This window comes from Chelonoidis abingdonii, chromosome 9 (assembly GCF_003597395.2).
Source record: "Chelonoidis abingdonii isolate Lonesome George chromosome 9, CheloAbing_2.0, whole genome shotgun sequence".
NCBI classification, from domain to species: Eukaryota; Metazoa; Chordata; order Testudines; family Testudinidae; genus Chelonoidis; species Chelonoidis abingdonii.
The window spans coordinates 56,997,624-57,017,432 of NC_133777.1; the positions used below are offsets into that span (position 1 = coordinate 56,997,624).

A 19,809-nucleotide genomic window follows, 5' to 3' on the forward strand; every position below is an offset into this window, starting at 1 on the left:
CCGGGTGTTGCTAGGGGAAAATTCTTCCGACGAATGTGCACGCGGCGCGCGCACACCTATTTGGAATGAATATGAGCAACACATCTCGAAGAACAACAGTTACAAAGGTGAGTAACCATCTTTTTGTCAAGGTAAGATTTCGTATCACGCGTCTGGAGAATGTGAGTTCAGTGTCCACCATTTAGGAGTTTAGAAGAAAAGGAGTACCTGGAGGTGAGGTGAGAAATATAGCATGTGTGTAAAATTGGACCTTGTTCAAGCCAAGGGCACACATGCAGAATTTTAACAGTAGGTATTGTAAACTGGAAGCCGTAGGTTTAAAAAATAGGAAAAAGTAAATAGATAAAGAGGTGGAGTTAATTTGTTATATGGTAATTCAACAGTGAGTTTAGTATACTTCTGTTTTTCCTGTATCTTACCTATTAAAGAGATTTTTCTGAGTTTGAATATGTTCAGTTCAAAAACAGGTTCCAGAAAATACCCCCCCCACACACACATTCTAAAAATTAATACTTGCATAGTTTATTTTATTTTTACTATAGATGACTGATATGTTTTAAATTGATCTGGTTTTGAAGTTTTGGTGTCAGTTCCTACTGGCATAGAGAAGGGAAGAGTCACACAGACACATACATCTGGTGGTTTGGTGATGTTAATGTGTTGGCCCACTTACTGAGCAACAGACATTTTTGAAAGTGTGATTTATTTTTATTTCCATTTCTTAAGCTTTGAGGTATGCTTCCTTACTGTAAGAGATGCTATTGTTTCTCTTGATGCCCTAGATCTTTCAAACTATTTTGCCAATGAAAATTCCCATTGGAGGAAAGGCGCATGTATTGTTAATGTGTAATGCCATACTCGCTCAAGCTTGAACAGGAAATTGAAGTTTTCATTCTTTTTTAGTAAAGGTTTCTTTCTTGTCTTCAAGGGAATAAAGAAGCATAACAGCCAACTGCTGTTCTCTTTTATTTGCTTCAAAAAGATGATTCTTATCTCTCTTCTATATAAATTTCCATTCCATTCTTGTGTGTTTAGATTTTGTTTTCTCTGTTTCAGACTCTTGTTTTACTTGAATGGAACTTTCTTTCCCACAGATCTAACAGTGGGATTAAGTGGCTGTGAAATAATGTGCGAAGTGTAAAAATTCAGCCAATGAATGGAAATTTTGTGGAGTTGTATTCAGCAATAAAATATATTTTCCTCCACAAGCTTTCTCAAGAAACTATAAAATTTTACCTTGCTTTCTTTTAAATGAAATATCATGGCATACTGCCCATTTAATAAGGTAACTCTTGCTGTTTTACAAAAGTGGCTGCCATCAAACTTACCATGCTAATTAATAACTGTTGAATTTTCATAAATGTTCCCATATTCATTTCACAAGTTCTAACTCACCCTTTTTTTTTTTTTTTCCTGTTCATGCCTGTCTGTCTGCATGGTGGGTTTTTCTTCCTCTCCACCACTTGAAGGTGGAATCCAGTACTTTCTAGAAAAACCTGTCCCAGAATTCTCTGCCTCCAGAGGCTTGCACAGGGTAAGAGCTCCCGTTTGACGGGGTCTTATCTGAGTATTTTCTGGCATAAAAATGATGAGTTGCCACCAAAACTTTAAATTTAATTGGCTTTCAAATGAATAAGGTGTTGGGTGTGGTATTTTAGTTTACATGCACTACAAGAGATCAGTAGTTCCACAGCTGAGGGCTCACAAGAAGGCCAGTGAGCACAGAAGATGAAATAGAAAAGCAACAGGGACTCTCAAGATGGAAGGAATGCCTCAGTGATGTGTCAGACTATGTTATCTTCTAATTCAGTACTCCTAAATGTTCTCCCCGATTCCAAAAATGCTGGAGTCACAGAAGGGTCACCCTTAACCTAGGCCTCCTTCCTTCCACATTTCTGACCCATTTTACTCTGCTGACATGAAGTTCACCATGATGTACTCCTCAGCAGTACCTGCAGGGAGAAGTCACCCTTTCCTGCTTACTGTGGAACCTCAAAGGGAGCAAACTTAACTAGGGCACATGTGGCAACAGGCATGCAAGCTTTTTTCTATTTTTTATTTCTCCACAGCCTTTCCCAGGTTCCTCTTGTGCAAGCATGCATATTTTGGTATGTGAAAGCAGCTGTCATCCTACACATAGCTATGATTTATTCCCAGATTTTTCCCCATGATCGGCATAAATCAAGAGTTTTCAATGGGCATTTCCTTTCCTTCCTTACTCATATTCTCAGAGAAGCAATGGTCCAGAAACTCCAACAGCCCCTCACCCTTTTAAAAAAAACATTACAGAGGCATCTTCAAAGGAAATTATATCATATTTGAAACAAAAAAATATTTATATTGGATGTAAACACGACACTAAGAAAGCAGCATTTTGTAGCAGAGGTACCCCTTTGTCATAACCCAGTTAGAAAGATTTCAGCATTTTTTTTTCTTTAAACAAAGGACATAGTAAGAAAAAAACCCTATAAAAATAGTTTGTAGTTTGTAATTTGTGAAGAAATAATATCTCCCTTTACAAATGTGTGTTATTTTAAAAGACACAAGTCATAACTTTTGAAATGCTTAATAGGCAAAGATAAAAATAAGATCATATCAATATGCAAAACACATTTACAATAAAATTAAAATTTAAAAATAAAATTTATCCAGCGTGGCATTATTAATTGATTAGAAAAACAAAGATAAAAATAAGAACTTAATATATTAAATGTTCATTTACAGAGCAGCTTTACAATAAAAATGAAAGTTTAAAAAGAGAAGCTATTCAAAGATTGGCCCTTTTCACTTTTGTTATCTGAAGAAACATATCCTCCTCCTTTTTGCTAAAACTACTATTGTCATTGAAAGAATAATTTAGACTTTCTAAATATTTAAAGCACAGAGGAAAATGTCACTATAGATAGCCCATATTTACATATGTGTTTTCCTAAAAAAATTAGTTTAAAAAGACAAAAGCCATGTGTCAACATGAAGGACTAAGTAACTGTGGTAAGGAGAGAGATGAGCATGTGGCATATTTTAAGCAGCATGTTTCCCAATAGCCCTCCTGCTTTTTTTGAAAACTTAACTTTTGCACAGAGACTTTTTATTCACAGGATTAAAATTAAAAAAGCCTTAAAATGTTTAAACTGGCTCTAAATGTGTAAATAACACACAAGTAGTCCTAATACTCCCCATAGAAAATAAAATAAAATGAATTCCAAATGGCTGCCATGCCAAAAGCATACACATCCACAAATGAAACTAGAGGGCAGGACATAAATAAAAAAGACCTGGAAACCTGTCAGTATATAGAATGAGTAAAGGTATAGAGCCCGTTACTACTTAATTTTCCAAATAGAATAAAATATCGCCATTTGCCATCATAATTGCATTTTTGTACTATCCTGATGAAATTATTCTTTTCAGTATTTATTATCCAGGCTTCCACTAGTGATTTGTATTGTTGTCTTTGGAGGACATTCTGGTACTTTGCATGAATAGGCAGGCCACATTGTGTTTGACTCACTTTTTATTTTTTGCTTTCTGTGTATGTTGTTATTGTATATACACATTTAATTTAAAATTGGATCTGATGAACTTGTATCTTTTTTTTTTATTTCCAATTTTAAATGAGAAATAAGTTCCCCACTGTCATGGATGCTGAGGTGGTTTACACCTCAGTGACATCAACCCATGATAGTCTTTCCACCACCAAGGACTTGTGTGGCAGAGTTTATGCTGGCAGAAACCCAAAGTGAATCTGGCCCAATGTCATTTTTGGTTAATTATAACACATTTTATGTAGTGTATTCTTATGTAGCTCCAGTCTTATGGATCAATATACTGTATGATAATGTTCATGGTGTGGATACAAAATAAAATATCGGTCATATTTCTCAATATTCTTTTCACTTTAATGGAAATCTTCAAGTGAAACTCATTTGTTTCCTTTTCTGAATAGCAGTTCTTCTTCAAGTGATTGTTCACATACATTACACATTAGATGCCGCATGCACAGACGTCAGAAGCTTTTTCCCTTAGCGGCTCCCATTGGGGCAGTAGGGGAGCTCTGCCAGAGTGGTGCCTCATGCTGGTGCATATATTTCACTGCTGACCCAACCCCCCTTCAGTTCCTTCTTACCATGCTGGGTGGCTGTTGGAACAGCTCTCTATCTCTCGCTTGCGAGTGTCCCTTAGCATAGTGATCAGCAGTTAACAGTTATCAGTAGTTAGTTAGCACTTCTTAATAATAGATAGTTAAACTGTCTTTGTTTAGGTGTTGGAAGTTGTCTCCAGCGCCAGCCCTGGGCTGCAGGGCATGCCTCAGGCCCAAGGCTTTAAGGCTTGTGCCACGTGCCACAAGCCTATGCCGATTAGTGACCCCCCACAGCTCTTGTCTCCTGTCTCTGCTGCAAGATCTGTAAGGCTTTAATCCAAGTACTGTGAAAGAAAGAGACTTTTTCCTCAAGCATCTACTCATGGAGGCTCAGCCTCAGCGCCAGCATCCTCATTGTGGAGTGCCCAGGTGTCAGTTTGCGATTCAGCACCGGTGGGGCACCACAAGCATGCCACACCGAGGCAACAAGAAAAACCCTGGCACCATTCAACCTCACGGGTATGGTCAAAGGACCAGCCTACAAGCCGAGGGTGCTCCTTGCAGAAGAAGCTGGCACCACCCAAGCAAACAAGCGCTCAAAAGGGAAGCGCTGCCACAGGACATGCTCTGGCTCTGGTGGCTCCGGCACTGAAGAGCCCGTTAAGCCCCGGGCTAAGCACCTTGAGCACGGAGGATGTGCTGGAGGAGCTCCTAGAATAGCCCTCCACACCAGACACGTTTGAGGCAGCAAAGGGCCTCATTCAGCTGTCGGCGGCAAGCCCCCTCCCTGCCAAAGAGAAGCCTCCAACACCGTCTCCTAGAGTACTGTCAAGAGGCAAGCCAGCAATGGTGCGCTGATTGAGGTCACTACCCCGGCACCGGTCCCAGCATCAGTCCCGGTAGAGCTTGGCCTCTGCAGATTCCCAGTTGCCCCTGACCCAGCGGGACTCGAGAGAGCCGGATCCTAGCCAGCATATGACACCGGCCCCACCAGGGGCTCTGAGGTGACACAAGATCGAAGTCCCCTGGCCTGAGCAGAAGCCAACAATCCTGGGACCGGGAGTATCGGTACCGGTCCCAGTCAGCAAGGAGCTGTTCTCCTGCCCCTCAGCAGCACCGTTCTATGGCACCGCCTTGACCTTCCAGGTCGGCGTCCTTGGAATCCGAGGTGGACTCAGGCCTCTCCAGCTATGCCTGCAGGCCACCAGCAAGCAGGGAGCCTCAAGCCCCATGGCATCCCCAGTGGGGCCTCCCAGGGCAGTGGCCCTTTTGGACACTATGGGCCTATCACCAACAGCAGGGGTCCTCCTCCAGAGCCTCGAGATGCAGCTATTCAGTATATTGATCTCAGTTCCCGCACAAGCACCACTCTGTGCCCAAGGAGGCCACCGTATCCAGGCCACCAGATGCTTCTCCGGAACACAGGAGAGCAGAAGTGGCACTGAGCCCGGCGCTGTCCTGGAAGCAGTCTGTCAGGCAGGAACCAGAGAAGCCCTCAGCATGCGAGGAAGGACAAGAAGGGCTGGAAGACAAGGTGCAGAAGGCCCTCACCTCTTCGTCATCCCCAGGTGAAGCCGTGGCAGGCACCACGCTGTTGGGGCCTCCTCCGATTGACCACAGAGCGCACCAGGAGCTGCTCTACAGGGTAACCCAGAACTTGGGCCTACAGGCAGAGGAAGCAGTAGAACAGGAGGATCCTATGGTGGACATCTTAAGGCCCAAAGGCCCCTCCAGTCCAACTACAAGACATCTGGCAAACCCCGGCCTCTAGCACGCCAACAGCAAAAGGCGTAGAGCGGAAGTACTTTGCCCCTTCCAAGGGATACAACTTCCTCTTTTGTCACCCGGCCCTCTGTTTGCTGATCATCTCAGCGGTCAATGAATGGGAACGACTTGGTCAGCAAGCCCTGTCTTCTAAGGCCAAGGAGGCTAAACGTCTAGACCTATTCTGTACAGCATGTCGTAGACTCAGTGCTGAGGTTCCTCACAACCACGGCCAGATGCTGCCTGCAGCTGTTAGGACACATGGCGGCATGCACCCACATAGTCAAACATGCTCGACTACAGCTCAGGACTTTGCAATTGTGGCTAGTCCAGTCATATCGCCTGGGCAGAGATCCCTTAGACCTTGTAGTGACAATCCCTGCCCAGCTATTGGACTCCCTGCACTGGTGGCTCAACCAGCAGGTAGTCTGCGAAGGGTTCTCCTTCGTCACACCGCAACCCACTCTGATGCGGATAACAGACGCATCAGACCTTTGCTGGGGAGCGCACCTGGGGGACTTTAGACGCAAGGCTTGTGCTCCACATCAGTGTAAAGGAGCTCAGGGCAGTTCGCCTAGTCTGCCAAACCTTTCACGCTGCTTTAGAAGGTCACAACGTGACAGCTCTGACAGACAACACTACCGCGATGTTCTACATTAACAAGCAGGGCGGAGACCGATCCTCTCCCCTCTGCCAAGAGGCCCTTCTCCTATGGGAGTTTTGTATAGTCCGCTCAGTACACCTCGTAGCATCATACCTCCTGGGGAAGCGGAACAAGCTGGCGGACCGCCTCAGCAGGTCCTACTGTATGCACGAATGGTCGATGAGACCGAATGTCTTGTAATAGATCTTCCAGAAGTGGGGATTTCCCCAAATGGACTTCTTTGCCACCAGGGACAACAGTCAATGCCTGCAGTTTTGCTCTTTCCAAAACCACAGTCCGCGCTCGGTTGCAGATGCCTTCGCAGTCTCTTGGAGCAGGAGCCTGAAGTATGCCTTTCCACCACTCCTGCTCATCCACAGAGTTCTCCTCAAAGTTTGCAGAGATAAGGCGGTAATGATTCTCATTGTCCCAGGTTGGCCCCGCTGTTAGTAGCCGACTTGATTGCCCTGCCCCTGCACCAAGATCGAGTGGACTGCAGATGCCTGCTCCACCTGAACCTGCAATCTCTGCATCTCATAGCATGGAAACCATGGCTGAACGCGGCGGAGAGCCAGTGCTCTCTTCAGATGCAACAAGTTCTCCTCAGGAGTAGGAAACTTTCCACTAGGGCATCGTACCTCGTTAAGTGGAAGAGGTTCTCCTGCTGGTATGAACCAAAACATATACAGCCACTTCAGGCCTCCATTCCAGTTATCCTGGAATACCTGCTGCACTTTAAACATCAAGGTCTCGCCCCCTCCTCAATTAGAGTACATCTGGCTGCCATTTTGGTATTCTACCCGGGGGAGTTGGGGCATTCTGTGTTTTCAAACCCCATGGTAGCCTGGTTTCTCAAGGGGCTGGAGAAAGTGTTTCCCTACTCACACCCTCCAGTCCCTCCCTGGAACTTTAACATGGTCCTGACCAAGCTCATGGGACCCCCTTTCGAGCCCCTAGCCACTTGCTCTTTCACTCACCTCTCCTGGAAGGTCGCGTTTTTGGTGATCATTACATCCACAAGGAGAGTGCCCAAGTTGACGGCCCTCACCTCAGAGCCCCCTTATACAGTTTTTTTATAAGGACAAAATCCAACTTAGGCCACACCCTAAATTCCTCCCTAAAGTAGTCTCTCAATTTCACATGGGACAGGACATTTGTTTGCCAGTGTTCTTTCCCAAACCACACACAGACCCGAGTCACCGTAGCCTACATACTCCAGATGTCCATAGCGCCCTGGCATTCTATCTGGAGCAAACTAGACCTTTCTGCAAGTCAACACAGTTGTTCGTCGCCATTGCAGAGAGAATGAAAGGACTCCCTCTCTTGGCGCAGCGGATATCGTCATGAATTGTGGATTGCATCTGCCCGTGCTATGAGCTTGCCAAGGTGCCAGCCCCGGCAATCAGGGCTCACTCGACTAGGGCTCAAGCATCCTCAGCAGCTTTCCTGGCACAGGTTCCACTCCAGGAGATCTGTAAAGCGACCACCTGGTCGTCGGTGTACACATTCACAGCCCACTACGCAGTCCTTCAACAGGCCAGAGAGGACGCAGCGGTCAGCAGGGCTGTGCTTCAATCAGTTGTTCCATGACTCCTACCCTCCTCCTATGGTAAGCTTGTGAGTCACCTAATATGTAATGGACATGAACAATGGAAGAACTATTGTTCTTCGAGATGTGGTGTTCACGTTCATTACACTTCCCACCCTCCTTCCCCTCTGTCAGAGTCTCCGACAAGAAGGAGCTGAAGGGGGGTCGGGTTGGCAGGGGTATATATGCACCAGCATGAGGCGCCACTCTGGTGGGACTCCCCTGCCGCCCCAACGAGAGCCACTGAGGGAAAAAGTTTCCGACATCCGTGCACGCGGTGCATGCATTGAATGTGTAATGGACATGAACAACACATCTCAAAGAACAACAGTTACAAAAAGGTAGGTAATCGTTTTTTATTCAGTAAACTCTTGGGCTTGTCTCTGTTTGCTATATAAAATGTTAGTGATTAGCTAAAGCATCGACAAAACAATTAGCCATAGAGAACAGCATTGGTTTCTTTTCACGAGATGTAATATATACAGAAGGCTGTCAAAACAATGGTTTAGTCTGATAAATTTGAACTAAATTAGATGTTCATACTAATAAGGGCTTTGCCTCTCATTTGTAGTTCACTTTTCCTGTGAAAAAATAATTCCTACCTTTCAAATCTCTTTAATTTCCAAAGAGATGTAATTCTGTTGATTTTAATCTAAAACCCTTTGGAAGAGTAGTGTAAACCTTTGAATACCTTGCAATTTATGTTTTACTCATATGATTTTATATTATTTCTCGGTCTTTCTGTCATATGTAATGGTTGCATTTAAAAAGTTTGTACTGGTTTCAAAGATCTTGTTGGCTCAACTGGCGTTCCCCAGTGCATGTATAGTATATATGTCTCAAACTAGCAAAGACTTGAAAACCAGTAGAAACATTTTAAATTCTACCTCTCTGAATAATCTGCTGTAGTTCACATAGACGTTAAATCTGATTGTGAAGACCTTTCCTGTTAGGCATCTTGAAACTCATATTCTCATAAGGCTTTAAAATGTAGTTGACTAACCCCTTCTTTAGAAAGGGGGAAAATGAACCTTTCACAGATGAGTACAGTAACTACAATCTGAGGGTAGTGATGTGCTTTTCAAAATTTTGGCTTTAATCCCTTGATTGTGTAACAACAAACGGGTAAGTTAAAAACAATTCCATACAAAAAACTCCTTAAAGAAAATGTTTAGGCTACACAGATAAGCACCCAGGTCAGGAAATGCAAAGTATTGTTTGTTTATATACTGCTTTTTCTTTTCAAAGTCATTAAGTTCTCCTCCTCACATCTGTAGCTAAATTATTATTTATTTGAATTATAGTAGTGCCCACGTATCCCCCCTGGGTAGCCATTATGCAAACACATAGTGAGAGGCAGTCCTTGCCCAAAAGATTAATTTTCCAGATGGAAACAGAGCTTAAGGGACTTGGCCAGGGTCACGCATCCAGCAAGCATTGATCCAAGGTCTTTTGGTTCACAGGCTAAGGCCTAACCTAGAATTTTACAGTGCTACATAAGCAAATCATTCAAACATTGTCTCTAATTTTTCCTATTTGCAAAATGGGGTTAATACTACTTTTCACTTCATACATAGGGGCTGGAATTAAGGGTCCAGGGGGTGGTGCAGCACCCCCTGGCTTGAAGTGGTTTTCATTATATACAAGATTTACAGTTTTTGGTTAATGGCTCACAGCACCCCCACTATACAAATTCCAGCAACAGTGACTTCACAGGACTTTTTCTTCTGTGGATGTCAAAGTGCTGGACATAGATGTCAAAACATTAATAGCTCCATTTTACAGAACAGGTCACAGAATCTGTTCCTTACTACAAAGTTTAAGCTTTAATTTAAAAAAATAATTTAAAGCTTCCAACCTTTTTGGTTGTAAAGATAACTTCTGACATGTAAATCAATATGCTGTTTTCTTCCTGAGTCTGCAAACCAGTAGCCTAAAATATAGTTCTAAAGGAGCTGCAAACTGCTCCCCTTCAACTAAATCTAAATGAGCTGTTAAATCTGAAGCCAAATATTGCTAGGGTTAGGGTTAAGTCAGGGTGGGCAAACTTTTTGGCCCTAAGGCCACATCAGGTACAGAAATTGTATGGAGGGCTGGGTAGGGAAGGCTGGGGGAGGCTATTCCTCCCCAAACAGCGAGCATGGCCTGGCCCCTGCCCCCTATACAGTCCCCCAGAACCTCCACCCCCATCCAACTCCCCGTGCTCCCCACCCCTGACTGCCCCCCAGGACTCCCGCATCCTATCCAAACAGCTCTGCTCTCTGCCCCCTCATCATCCCCCACCCCCGGGACACCCGTCCCCTATCCAATCCCCCCTGCTCCCCAGCTCCTGACCACCCCCGAGACCCCTCCATCCAATCTCCCCTGCTCCCCACCCTCTGACCGTCCCCCTGGGGCCCCTCGCCACCTATCCAACCCTCCCTGCTCTCCCCACTCCACTTGACCCTGTGGGGTGGGGGAAAGGCAGGGGGCTCAGTCCTTTCCCTGTGCGTTTCCCCTGCTCGTTTTGGCTGCTGTCCCTGGCCGTCGGGCAGGGCTTGCTCCCTGTCTGGGCTTGGCTGCTAGGGACAGGGGCCAAGCATGCTGGGGGTGGAGGGGGGCCCTGGCTTGCTTTGCCCCTGACCCCGGCAACAGGGCTCGGGCCTCTTGACCACACCCCTGAAACCCCACCAGAACTCCCCCTGCTCCCTGTCCCCTGACCGCGCTGCCCTGGAGCACTACAGCCATGCCACCTGGCCGGAGCTGCAGCCATGCTGCCCAGGCGCTGGGGGAGCTGTGACTGCGAGGGAGGCAGGGAGAGGGAGGGACCAGGGGTTAGCCTCCGCCCAGCTCACCGCACTGCCAGGTAGTTGAGCTGGCTCCTCTGCAAGCCTGTCCTGATCCCGCTCCCTGGCAGGAGCTCAGGGGCCAGAGGGAAGGGTTCCGAGGGCCGGACGTGGCCCATGGGCCGTAGTTTGTACCCCCCCCCTTAAGTATTTTAGTAGAAACATACTGCTTAAGTGAAGACTCGTGGGTGTTAGATGCACAGTAGGATATAACAGTGGGTAGGTAAATAGCTGGTTGTCAAGTGATTCTGTGGTGCAAAATCAGAAGTTCATGCAGGTGCCTGTGCATGTTTTGGAGCACCATTATAATGTGGTGTTTGCATAAAGCAGTGTCTAAAATGGGCAACCATGTACTAAACCGGGGTTCAAATCATTTCAAAGTGTAGCCTCACATAGAGTTTGTGAAAAATTCAACAATATTTCAAGATAAAGAATTACATAAACAAGACGTGAAAGCATGCAATAATATATTGCAGGGTAGTAAACACTGAAATAAGAATAAAACGATGGCAACAGTGTTTTAGATAAATTATTAAACATTTAATGCCTTCATTGAATTCAATCTTTTTATTGAGAGCTTTTCCTTGTTAGTCATGTTGACCAGCTGCTTTACTTTATAAGGAGAAGGAAGGTTAAAAACAACTCTCTGATAAGTAGAAACATTGTTACTTTTCAAAGTAAAAACAATCTGGAATTGAAAGACATGTAAAGTTCAGCGGGTTTTGATTTAGCAGTTGAATAAAATGTGGATAAAGAATAGCTAGCCAACCATAAAAAAGTTGCAAAGGTGTTAGCAGGTCACTCTAGCTTGAATGGTTCCTTACAATATGTGCTAAATACTTGTGCTAAACGATCTGTTCCACCTTGCATTTTGCTGTACTTTTCCCAGACCTTAAAAAGAGCACTGTGTAGTTCCCTACAGATTTTCTTTAAATAACAACTGATATTCTGACAAATGCCAACCAGAGCTTGCAGATTTTAAATTAATGGCTCTTCTACACTGCACTGCAGTTCCGAATAGAGGGGTGTAAATCTGCACCAAAGTGCTGTTCGGTAACTGCTTTGTGTGAAGTGTCAGAGGGGTAGCCGTGTTAGTCTGGATCTTGCCAATTACAGAACCAGTTTGTCCTCCCTTGGTTTTCACACCTCTACTGCTAGAACAGGGCCTCATCCTCCCTGATTGAACTAACCTCGTTATCTCTAGCTTGCTTGCTAGCATATATATACCTGCCCCTGGAAATTTCCACTACCTGCGTCTGACGAAGTGGGTATTCACCCACGAAAGCTCACGCTCCAAAACGTCTGTTAGTCTATAAGGTGCCACAGGATTCTCTGCTGCTTTGTGTGGACACTGCCAGAATGAACTAATTTACATTAATGTAATCCTCTTCAAACAGGATTACAATAAGATGGTGAACAGGAACCTTTTAGTTTGTGCCTGCAGCATCCACAGGGGAGTGTTACATTGCAGCCCTTTGGTGTGCACCACTGTTCAAACCCCTGTAGTCCAAACTTCAGGGAAAGAGTATACATGCCTTAGAATCTTTTCTATGCATTTAATTCAAAGGGTCCATTTCTATGGCATTGGATTGGCAACTCTCCCAGTTTTGCCAGGAGTCTCCCGGAGTGAGGCCTTATCTCCTGGAGACTACTGAAGCCAAACTGGGAGATTTTAGGTTCTAAAAGTCTGGCATCACAGTGGGGCTAAGGCAGGCTCCCTGCCTGCCCTGGCTCAGCACTGCTCCCAGAAGCAGCTGGCACATCCCTGTGACCCTGGAGGGGGGAGCAGTGGGTCTCCGTGTGCTGCCCCTTCCCCGAGCACCAACTCTGCAGCTCCCATTGGGCTCGACCTGCGGCCAGTGAGCGCTGCAGGGGTGGTGCCTATGGCAGGGGCAGCACACGGAGACCCCCTGGCCCTCCCCGCCTAGGGAGCCCCTGCTAGAGAGATGTGCCAGTCACTTTTGGGAGACGCCAAAGGTAAGCGCCACCCAGCCAGAGCCAGCACCCCTCACTCACTCCCACACCCCAACCCTCAGCCCATAGCCCACATCCTGCACCCAAACTCCCTCCTAGAACCCTCACTCTGTCCTACACCCCAACCCCCTGCCTCAGCCAAGAGCCTGCACCTAAATTCCATCCCAGAGCCTGCACCCCATCCCACACGCAAACTCCCTCCCAGAGCCCACACCTCATACCCCCTCCTGCACCCCAACCCCTTGCCCCAGCCTGGTGAAAGTGAGTGAGGGTGGGGGAGAGTGAGCGATGGAGGGAGGGAGGATGGAGTGAGCAGGGGCGAGGCCTCAGGGAAGAGGCAGAGCAAGGGTGTTTGGGGTTGTGTGATTAGATAGTTGGCAACCCTGCTATGGCAGCATGACTTAGATTGAAATATTATCAACTAATGTTTGACATTCCTAGCTTTCGTCAATATGTCATAATCTTGATTTTCTGTAAAAAGAGATGGTGTTTTGTACTTAGTTCTTTGCAGTTTTTCCCTTTTATATAGCAGAGATTGATATCTATTCAAGTTTCATTAAGAAGCACTGTTAACAGTGGGATGGCTAAGCCAGGCCAGTTAGATCTGGTTCAGCAAAATCAACAGAACTGAAACAAGCAATTAATTTACCTTTTGAAAACATGTATATTGTTTAAAGTTTCAATCTGAGAACAGTTCAGAAGCAGGTCCATGAGCTAGTAAAATCAACAGTAACCTTACACCAGGGTGGGCAAACTTTTTGGCCCAAAGGCCACATCTGGGGGAGAAATTGTATGCAGTGCCATGAACATAGGGCTGGGGTAGGGGGTTGGGTTGCGGGCGGGAGTGCAGAGTGTGGAAGGGGGTCTAGTGTGCAGGAAGGGGGCTCAGGGAAAGGGGCTAGGGTGCAGGAGGCAGCTCAGGGCAGGGGGTTGGGGTGTGGTAGGGGGCTCAGAGAAGGGGCTTGGGGTGCAGTGGGGGTTGAGGGTTAAGGGGCTGAGGGCAGGGGGTTGGGTTGTGGGATGCAGGAGGGGTGCAGGGTGCAAGCTCCCGACCAGCGCTTCTTACCTCAAGCAGCTCCGGGATGGCAGCAGCGCGCAGTGGGGATAAGGCAGGCTCCCTGCCTATCCTGGCCCCACGCCACTCATGGAAGTGGCCAGCATGTCCGGCAGTGGCTCCTGGGAGTGGGGTAGGGCAGCTGCTCTGCTGCATACTGCCTTTGTCTGTAGGTACCACCCACAAAGCTCCCATTCGCCGTGGTTCCTCATTCCCAGCCAATGGGAGCTATGGGAGGCGGTGCCTGCAGGCGAGGGTAGTGCACAGAGCCCTCTGTTCCCCCACTCCCCAGGGGCCACAGAGAGGTGGTGCCAGCCTGCTGCGCCACGAAGCTGGCAATCCCACCTGCTGGACTGAAAACCCCGATGGGCTGGATTCAGCCTGTGGGCCATAGTTTGCCCACCCCTGCCTTACACTTAAATCTCACAGTCAATGAGTTCCACACAGCGAGCTGGATGTATTAAAAGACCGATACATGGACAGTTGTCTTGAGTTGCATGAACATACAACATAAAACATTTAATATAACATATAATTGATTCTCTCATTGATTATTTGTCTGGAACTGTAACATTTGAATGCTGTTCTTGGAGTAATCCTTTGGTGACAAAAGAAAAAAAAAAAAGGGGGACAGCTTTTGAACTTAATCATATTTTCTACATCTACAGAGAAAAGTTAGTATGTAAATTGCTGTTGCCCGTGAGTTAAAGAGAAGGGGGATCTTGGGAGAGACAGCTTACCCTTCTTTGCTAAAGCAGAGCAAGAATTCTGCCTCCCTCCAGTGTTTGAGGATTAGTTAGTTAGTTAGTGGTTGTGTTACTCTTTCTGTGATCAGGCTTCAGTTTCAGGAAGGATAATTTTGGGGAAGATCCTGGCCCATCCAGCATGCAAGTACCTGGAGCAGAGGAGGAGTAAGCAGGGGCAGCTCTGTCTTTTGCTGCCCCAAGCATGGCAGTCAGGCGGCCTTCAGCAGCAGCCTGTGGGCGGTCCACTGGTCATGTGGATTTGGCAGCATTTCTGCAGGTGATTCAGCGTGCCCACCACCGAAGCCAAGCGACAGGGGGACCTCCTGCAGGCATGCTGCCAAAAGCTGCCTGACTGCTGCCCTCACAGTGACCAGCAGGCCACCCCCCGCGGCTTGTCGCACCAGATACGCACTTGCTGTGCTAGTGCCTGGAGCCACCCCTGGGAGTAAGGCACCACCTCCCATCTATCAATTAGTGTTTGACTATGGAATATATTCTTCTGGTGCAAACCAACATACTAGCAATGCATTCAGAGAATTTCATATGGCTTTTATATCATGTTTCAGGAAAAGAAACGATTGACAATTGGCAACATTGCTCGTCAATGGGAGATTCAGCAGAATCGAGTTGCCCTTGTGACTTCTTCAAATCAAGATAAAAAAGACAGTGACTCCTGTCAGATCAATGGCAGTGCCGCATATGAATTTCCTGAAGAAACCAGGTATACAAGTGTTTTGTTGGAAGTATATTTCCTAGCTAATGTTTTATATATAATAAAAATGGGAAACACTAATCCTTCCATTCATATAAGTATGTGTGTGTGTATGTCTGTAAGTAGTGTATGTATATAAAGATATGTGTATTTATTTTTGGATTTCTAAAATGTGTCCATTTAGCACTCTACATAATTTAAAAAAAAAAACAATTTCAAGACTTACTGAACAATGTCTGCCTCAGAGGGACTCCACTCCAGACTTACACATTCTCCCCATAGCTTGCTCAGGGTAGAGTCTGAAAAAAATAGAACAGATTCAGTAGCGTGAACAACTTCAGCATGATTAGTCTGGGTGAAGTGCATGTAGAAAATCACCCAGCTGATCTCAACAGTCTTAACTTTAGAGTTCAAGACAATTGGTCTTTTAAGTAGCCTGGACTGATTCCTATGAACCGAGTTTAGAAACTGCTGTCATTGGTGTTACGATTACAGAGTTAGCTGCACTTCTGTCCCCTTTCTTGTTTCATGGAGTGTCCCCCCCACACATTCTCTTCTCTCCCCTTCCTCCCCTCTCCTTTCTCTCTTCCCTCCTCCCCTCCCCCCCCCCAAAAAAAAAAAAAGGTCAGGCCATGTGCCTTTACCTCTCCTGGGATGGGTTTCCATTTTTCTCTCTCTTAGACCTGGCTCTGGGTTACAGTGTGCGGTCTATCAGCTGTGCTTACCCCTGCAGGTCTAACTGGTTTTGGTACAGGCATTCATTCCTTTGGGAGTGTGTGACCAATGGCTATGTCTAGTGACCAGACAGCCTCCTGAATATCAAAGCATTGTTATTTTAATGGTAGGAAGGAATGAAGCATAAGAGAAAAAGGATTTTCAAACCACAACGTGTCTTACCTATGTGTGTGTCTTTTATCTGAGGGTCACAATTGCCTGACGATAACGTAGGCAGATCTAGCTTCTTCAAACACCCAGTGAGTGTCTGCGTGTCAGTCTGGTTTCCCAGAACAGCCCCTGTCCCCACCCTGCCTTCCGCTATCCTCCTAAAAACCAAACCAACTATGCGTGCGCAGTCTCTGTCTCTGTTTCTCTCTCAACAGCTATAGTCCTTTTGATTTTTCTTGTGTTCCTGGGTCTTCTCCTGTCCAGCATTGTCTCTTAACAATCTGTAAGTGTTTACTGAGTTTAGTTTATCTTGAGTCTTTGTTTTCCTTCTTGCTTGTTTTTCTGGACAATGCTCCTACTATAGAACCAACATATTCATACTATAAACATCCCCAATAACCCAGTCAACACATAGTATTCATGAATTATTACAGAGCAGCTCCAAGTCTGTTATATAGGAAAACTTAAGTAGGTAGTCAGGAATTTGTAGGTCAAAAGCAATATCTTGACATATGTCAAGAAGCCTAGGAAGACTTTGGAGAATGGGTGTAATGTGCTCTCTATATCTAGAACCATTGTTTAAGCAAGCAGCTGCATTTTCCACTAGCAGTACCTTGCAAGTGATCTACAAGAGGAATTGTGGCTCCATAAAGAGTATGTTATAAATATGTAGCTCACAAGTGCTTTTGTGACAGTGGTTGGGTCCATATTTGAAAGAACTATTCACAAGAATGTAGCCAAATACAGACTGAAAAATATGCCTATGACCACTGATGACACTTAGAACTGAAGGAGCAGTTTGAGATCCAGAAGCAGGGAACCGAATATTATTGACTAGAGCTATAATTTTCAACGGTGATTAAGAATCTTAGGAGCCTAAGTTGCATTGATTTCAATTATACTTAGGCTCCTAAATGCCTAAGTCCCTTTGTAAATCTGAGTTAGGCTACTGTGTCACTTAAGTGCTTTTGAAAATCTTCACTATTAATCTTTTTTTCAAACACATACAAAGACAATACTTATTTTCTTTGTACATGCCTCTTTACCTTCATTCGGTATCACACAAATTTTACACTAAATTGGAATTAAATACAAAAAACCTGTGTTAAAACAATATAGATATTTTGAGACAATAAGCATTAAAAAGGAGAAAAGATCACATACAAAACTGTACCTAACTCATGCCTGGGTTTTTTAACAAACTCCTGGCCCCAGTGAGGTAAGTAGGAGTTTTGTTGCTGATTTCAGTGGATCCAGGATGTCACCTGTAGTATGTAATATTGCTCCCTGTTTTGAGGTCCTCCAGGTGCTACAATACATGGCTTTCATTCAGGAGAGTCATAATGTAAAAGCTTCTCTCATACATAGCAGCTATGAAATCCACTTTCTTTCTCCCCCTTTCTCTTTCACACACGCACACATTTTCATCTTGGCCCTAAACAGAGGAGATATTTGTATAGAGTGTAGATATTATGGAGACACTGATAGTTATAGCACCACAGGGGGGTTGAGCCAGGTTTTTGCCATTTGACAAGACCTGAAAAACTTCTCTGGAGCTGCAACAGTGGCTTACTTTAACTAAAAATGGAAAGCACTCCTTGAAGGGACCTCTGTGAATTTTTGTAAGGGTATTATGATCACTGATAAGTGATTCTGGAAAAATAAATGGTAAAATTAACTTTTCAGAAATCTTGCCTGGGATGTCTCTCAAAATTGTTACCCCTTAATGCACAAAAATTATAGCATTCTCAACTTCAAAATTCACACAAATGTAGACATGCCATTCACTTCCCCCCTTTCAAAGTCTTTTAGAACTTCTCTTCAAAAAACTTAACTGGAAAGAAAAATGCTAAACAATGCTGCTATTTTTTAGTGTGCATGAGAGAGTACCCTTTCAAAAATACTCTTTAGCAAAGGTGAGAGTGCGCTGTGCAAAATCAAGGACATCATGAGTTCAGTTCTTGCCTCTTCTCCTGGCTGTTTGGAATAACTCTATGCACTTCCCACCCTTGTTGAGTAAAGCTTTAGTTATCCTTCCCACATTTTACAGATGAAATAACTGAGCATCTGTGAGGTTGGACAAGATCATTTCTGGCAGAGTTGTAAAGAAAATCCATCTCATCCATTTTGCCATACTGCCTCTCAAGATGATTAGGTCAGAGCTATGTGTTAGGCCATGTTCTCTGTAAATGGAAGAGGGGTGTCAAGTATGACATTATGCATGATATACATGGCGAAAGGTGGTGTATGTTGTTGTATGATTTGAGAAGTACCAGTCTGGTTTTGTCCAGGACTTTAAGTGCATTTCTTGCAAAACAAAAGTGCATCATAGGCTTCTCCTGAGCTTTAATTTGCAGACGGGATGCTTGAGTGGATCTTCAGAAAACCTTCCATTTTCCATCCTTTCAGCAACTTATGTCCTTACCCCCCAGTCACTCAAAGTGTTTTCTCATTTAAGAGCCCATGTATAATTTCTGTTGAATATAGAGTCCTCATTAAATTGAGGGCCTACTTCAGACTGTTTTTTCTTCTGCATTTTCACTTTGATGCATTCGGTAGCTTCGATCAGTAAAAATTAGAAAACATGTTAAACAGTAATACTCTGTAAAAGCAGCAAAGAGTCCTGTGGCACCTTATAGACTAACAGACGTTTTGGAGCATGAGCTTTCGTGGGTGAATACTCACTTCGTCGGATGCACGTAGTGGAAATTTCAACATGCATCTGACGAAGTGAGTATTCACCCAAGAAAGCTCATGCTCCAAAATGTCTGTTAGTCTATAAGGTGCCACAGGACTCTTTGCTGCTTTTACAGATCCAGACTAACACGGCTACCCCTCTGATACTGGACACTAATACTCTGATCAGTTTATCAAAATTTAAAATGATCTAGGTGACTTTTTTGCTTCTGCGTGTTAGCTAGGTATGCATGAATATGTGCTTGAGCATTAAATACTATTCCTGATTGCTACTGATAAATTTATGATTAGGTATTTGTTCACTTTTTATTGTAAATAAATCTCACACTTTTACTTTTGTATCCAGTTCCTTCAATAAAAATCTCAGAAGGACAATTGAACATCTTTACTATTGTTAAATTAAAAACTTGGATCTTAAAAAGTAGTAGGTGAGCTGTATCATGTGCCATGCAGGTTTTAAGTAAAGTTGAGCTGCTTTATATTGGTTTCTGCATTATATTTTTTTAGTTAGAATATTTCCGAAGATAGTAGACTGTTAAGGCAGTGTTAGTTTAGTGATGTGTCTAACTCTGGTACTCCTAATATAAATTCTTCCTTTGTACAAAAACATATCAAGGTGTCCTGATTCCACTGTTGTCATTAGTGTTCTGCCAGAGTGCTCTCTGTTACAGCATCTGTTTGTCATACAGGCCTAAAAGTCCGCCTGGATACAAGATGTTTGAAAAGAAAAAAGTGTGAACTCATTGGGCAGCTGTAAATAGGTCAAACATATATATCCATCAGCAGTATTCTATATTAAATCTGTTCAAAAGAAGGTACCAAGGTAATGTTCCAGGTATG

At 44.6% G+C, this 19,809-nt stretch overlaps 1 protein-coding gene across 1 annotated transcript in view; it reads left to right on the plus strand.

Annotated features, from left to right (window-relative positions):
* The window catches only part of LRRC49 (leucine rich repeat containing 49), a 149,634-nt gene that overhangs the window by 97,696 nt on the left and 32,129 nt on the right, over positions 1-19,809 (plus strand). Inside the window, 1 exon segment of the mRNA XM_032779850.1 lies at positions 15,242-15,396. Within this exon segment, the coding sequence (XP_032635741.1) occupies positions 15,242-15,396 (155 nt within the window).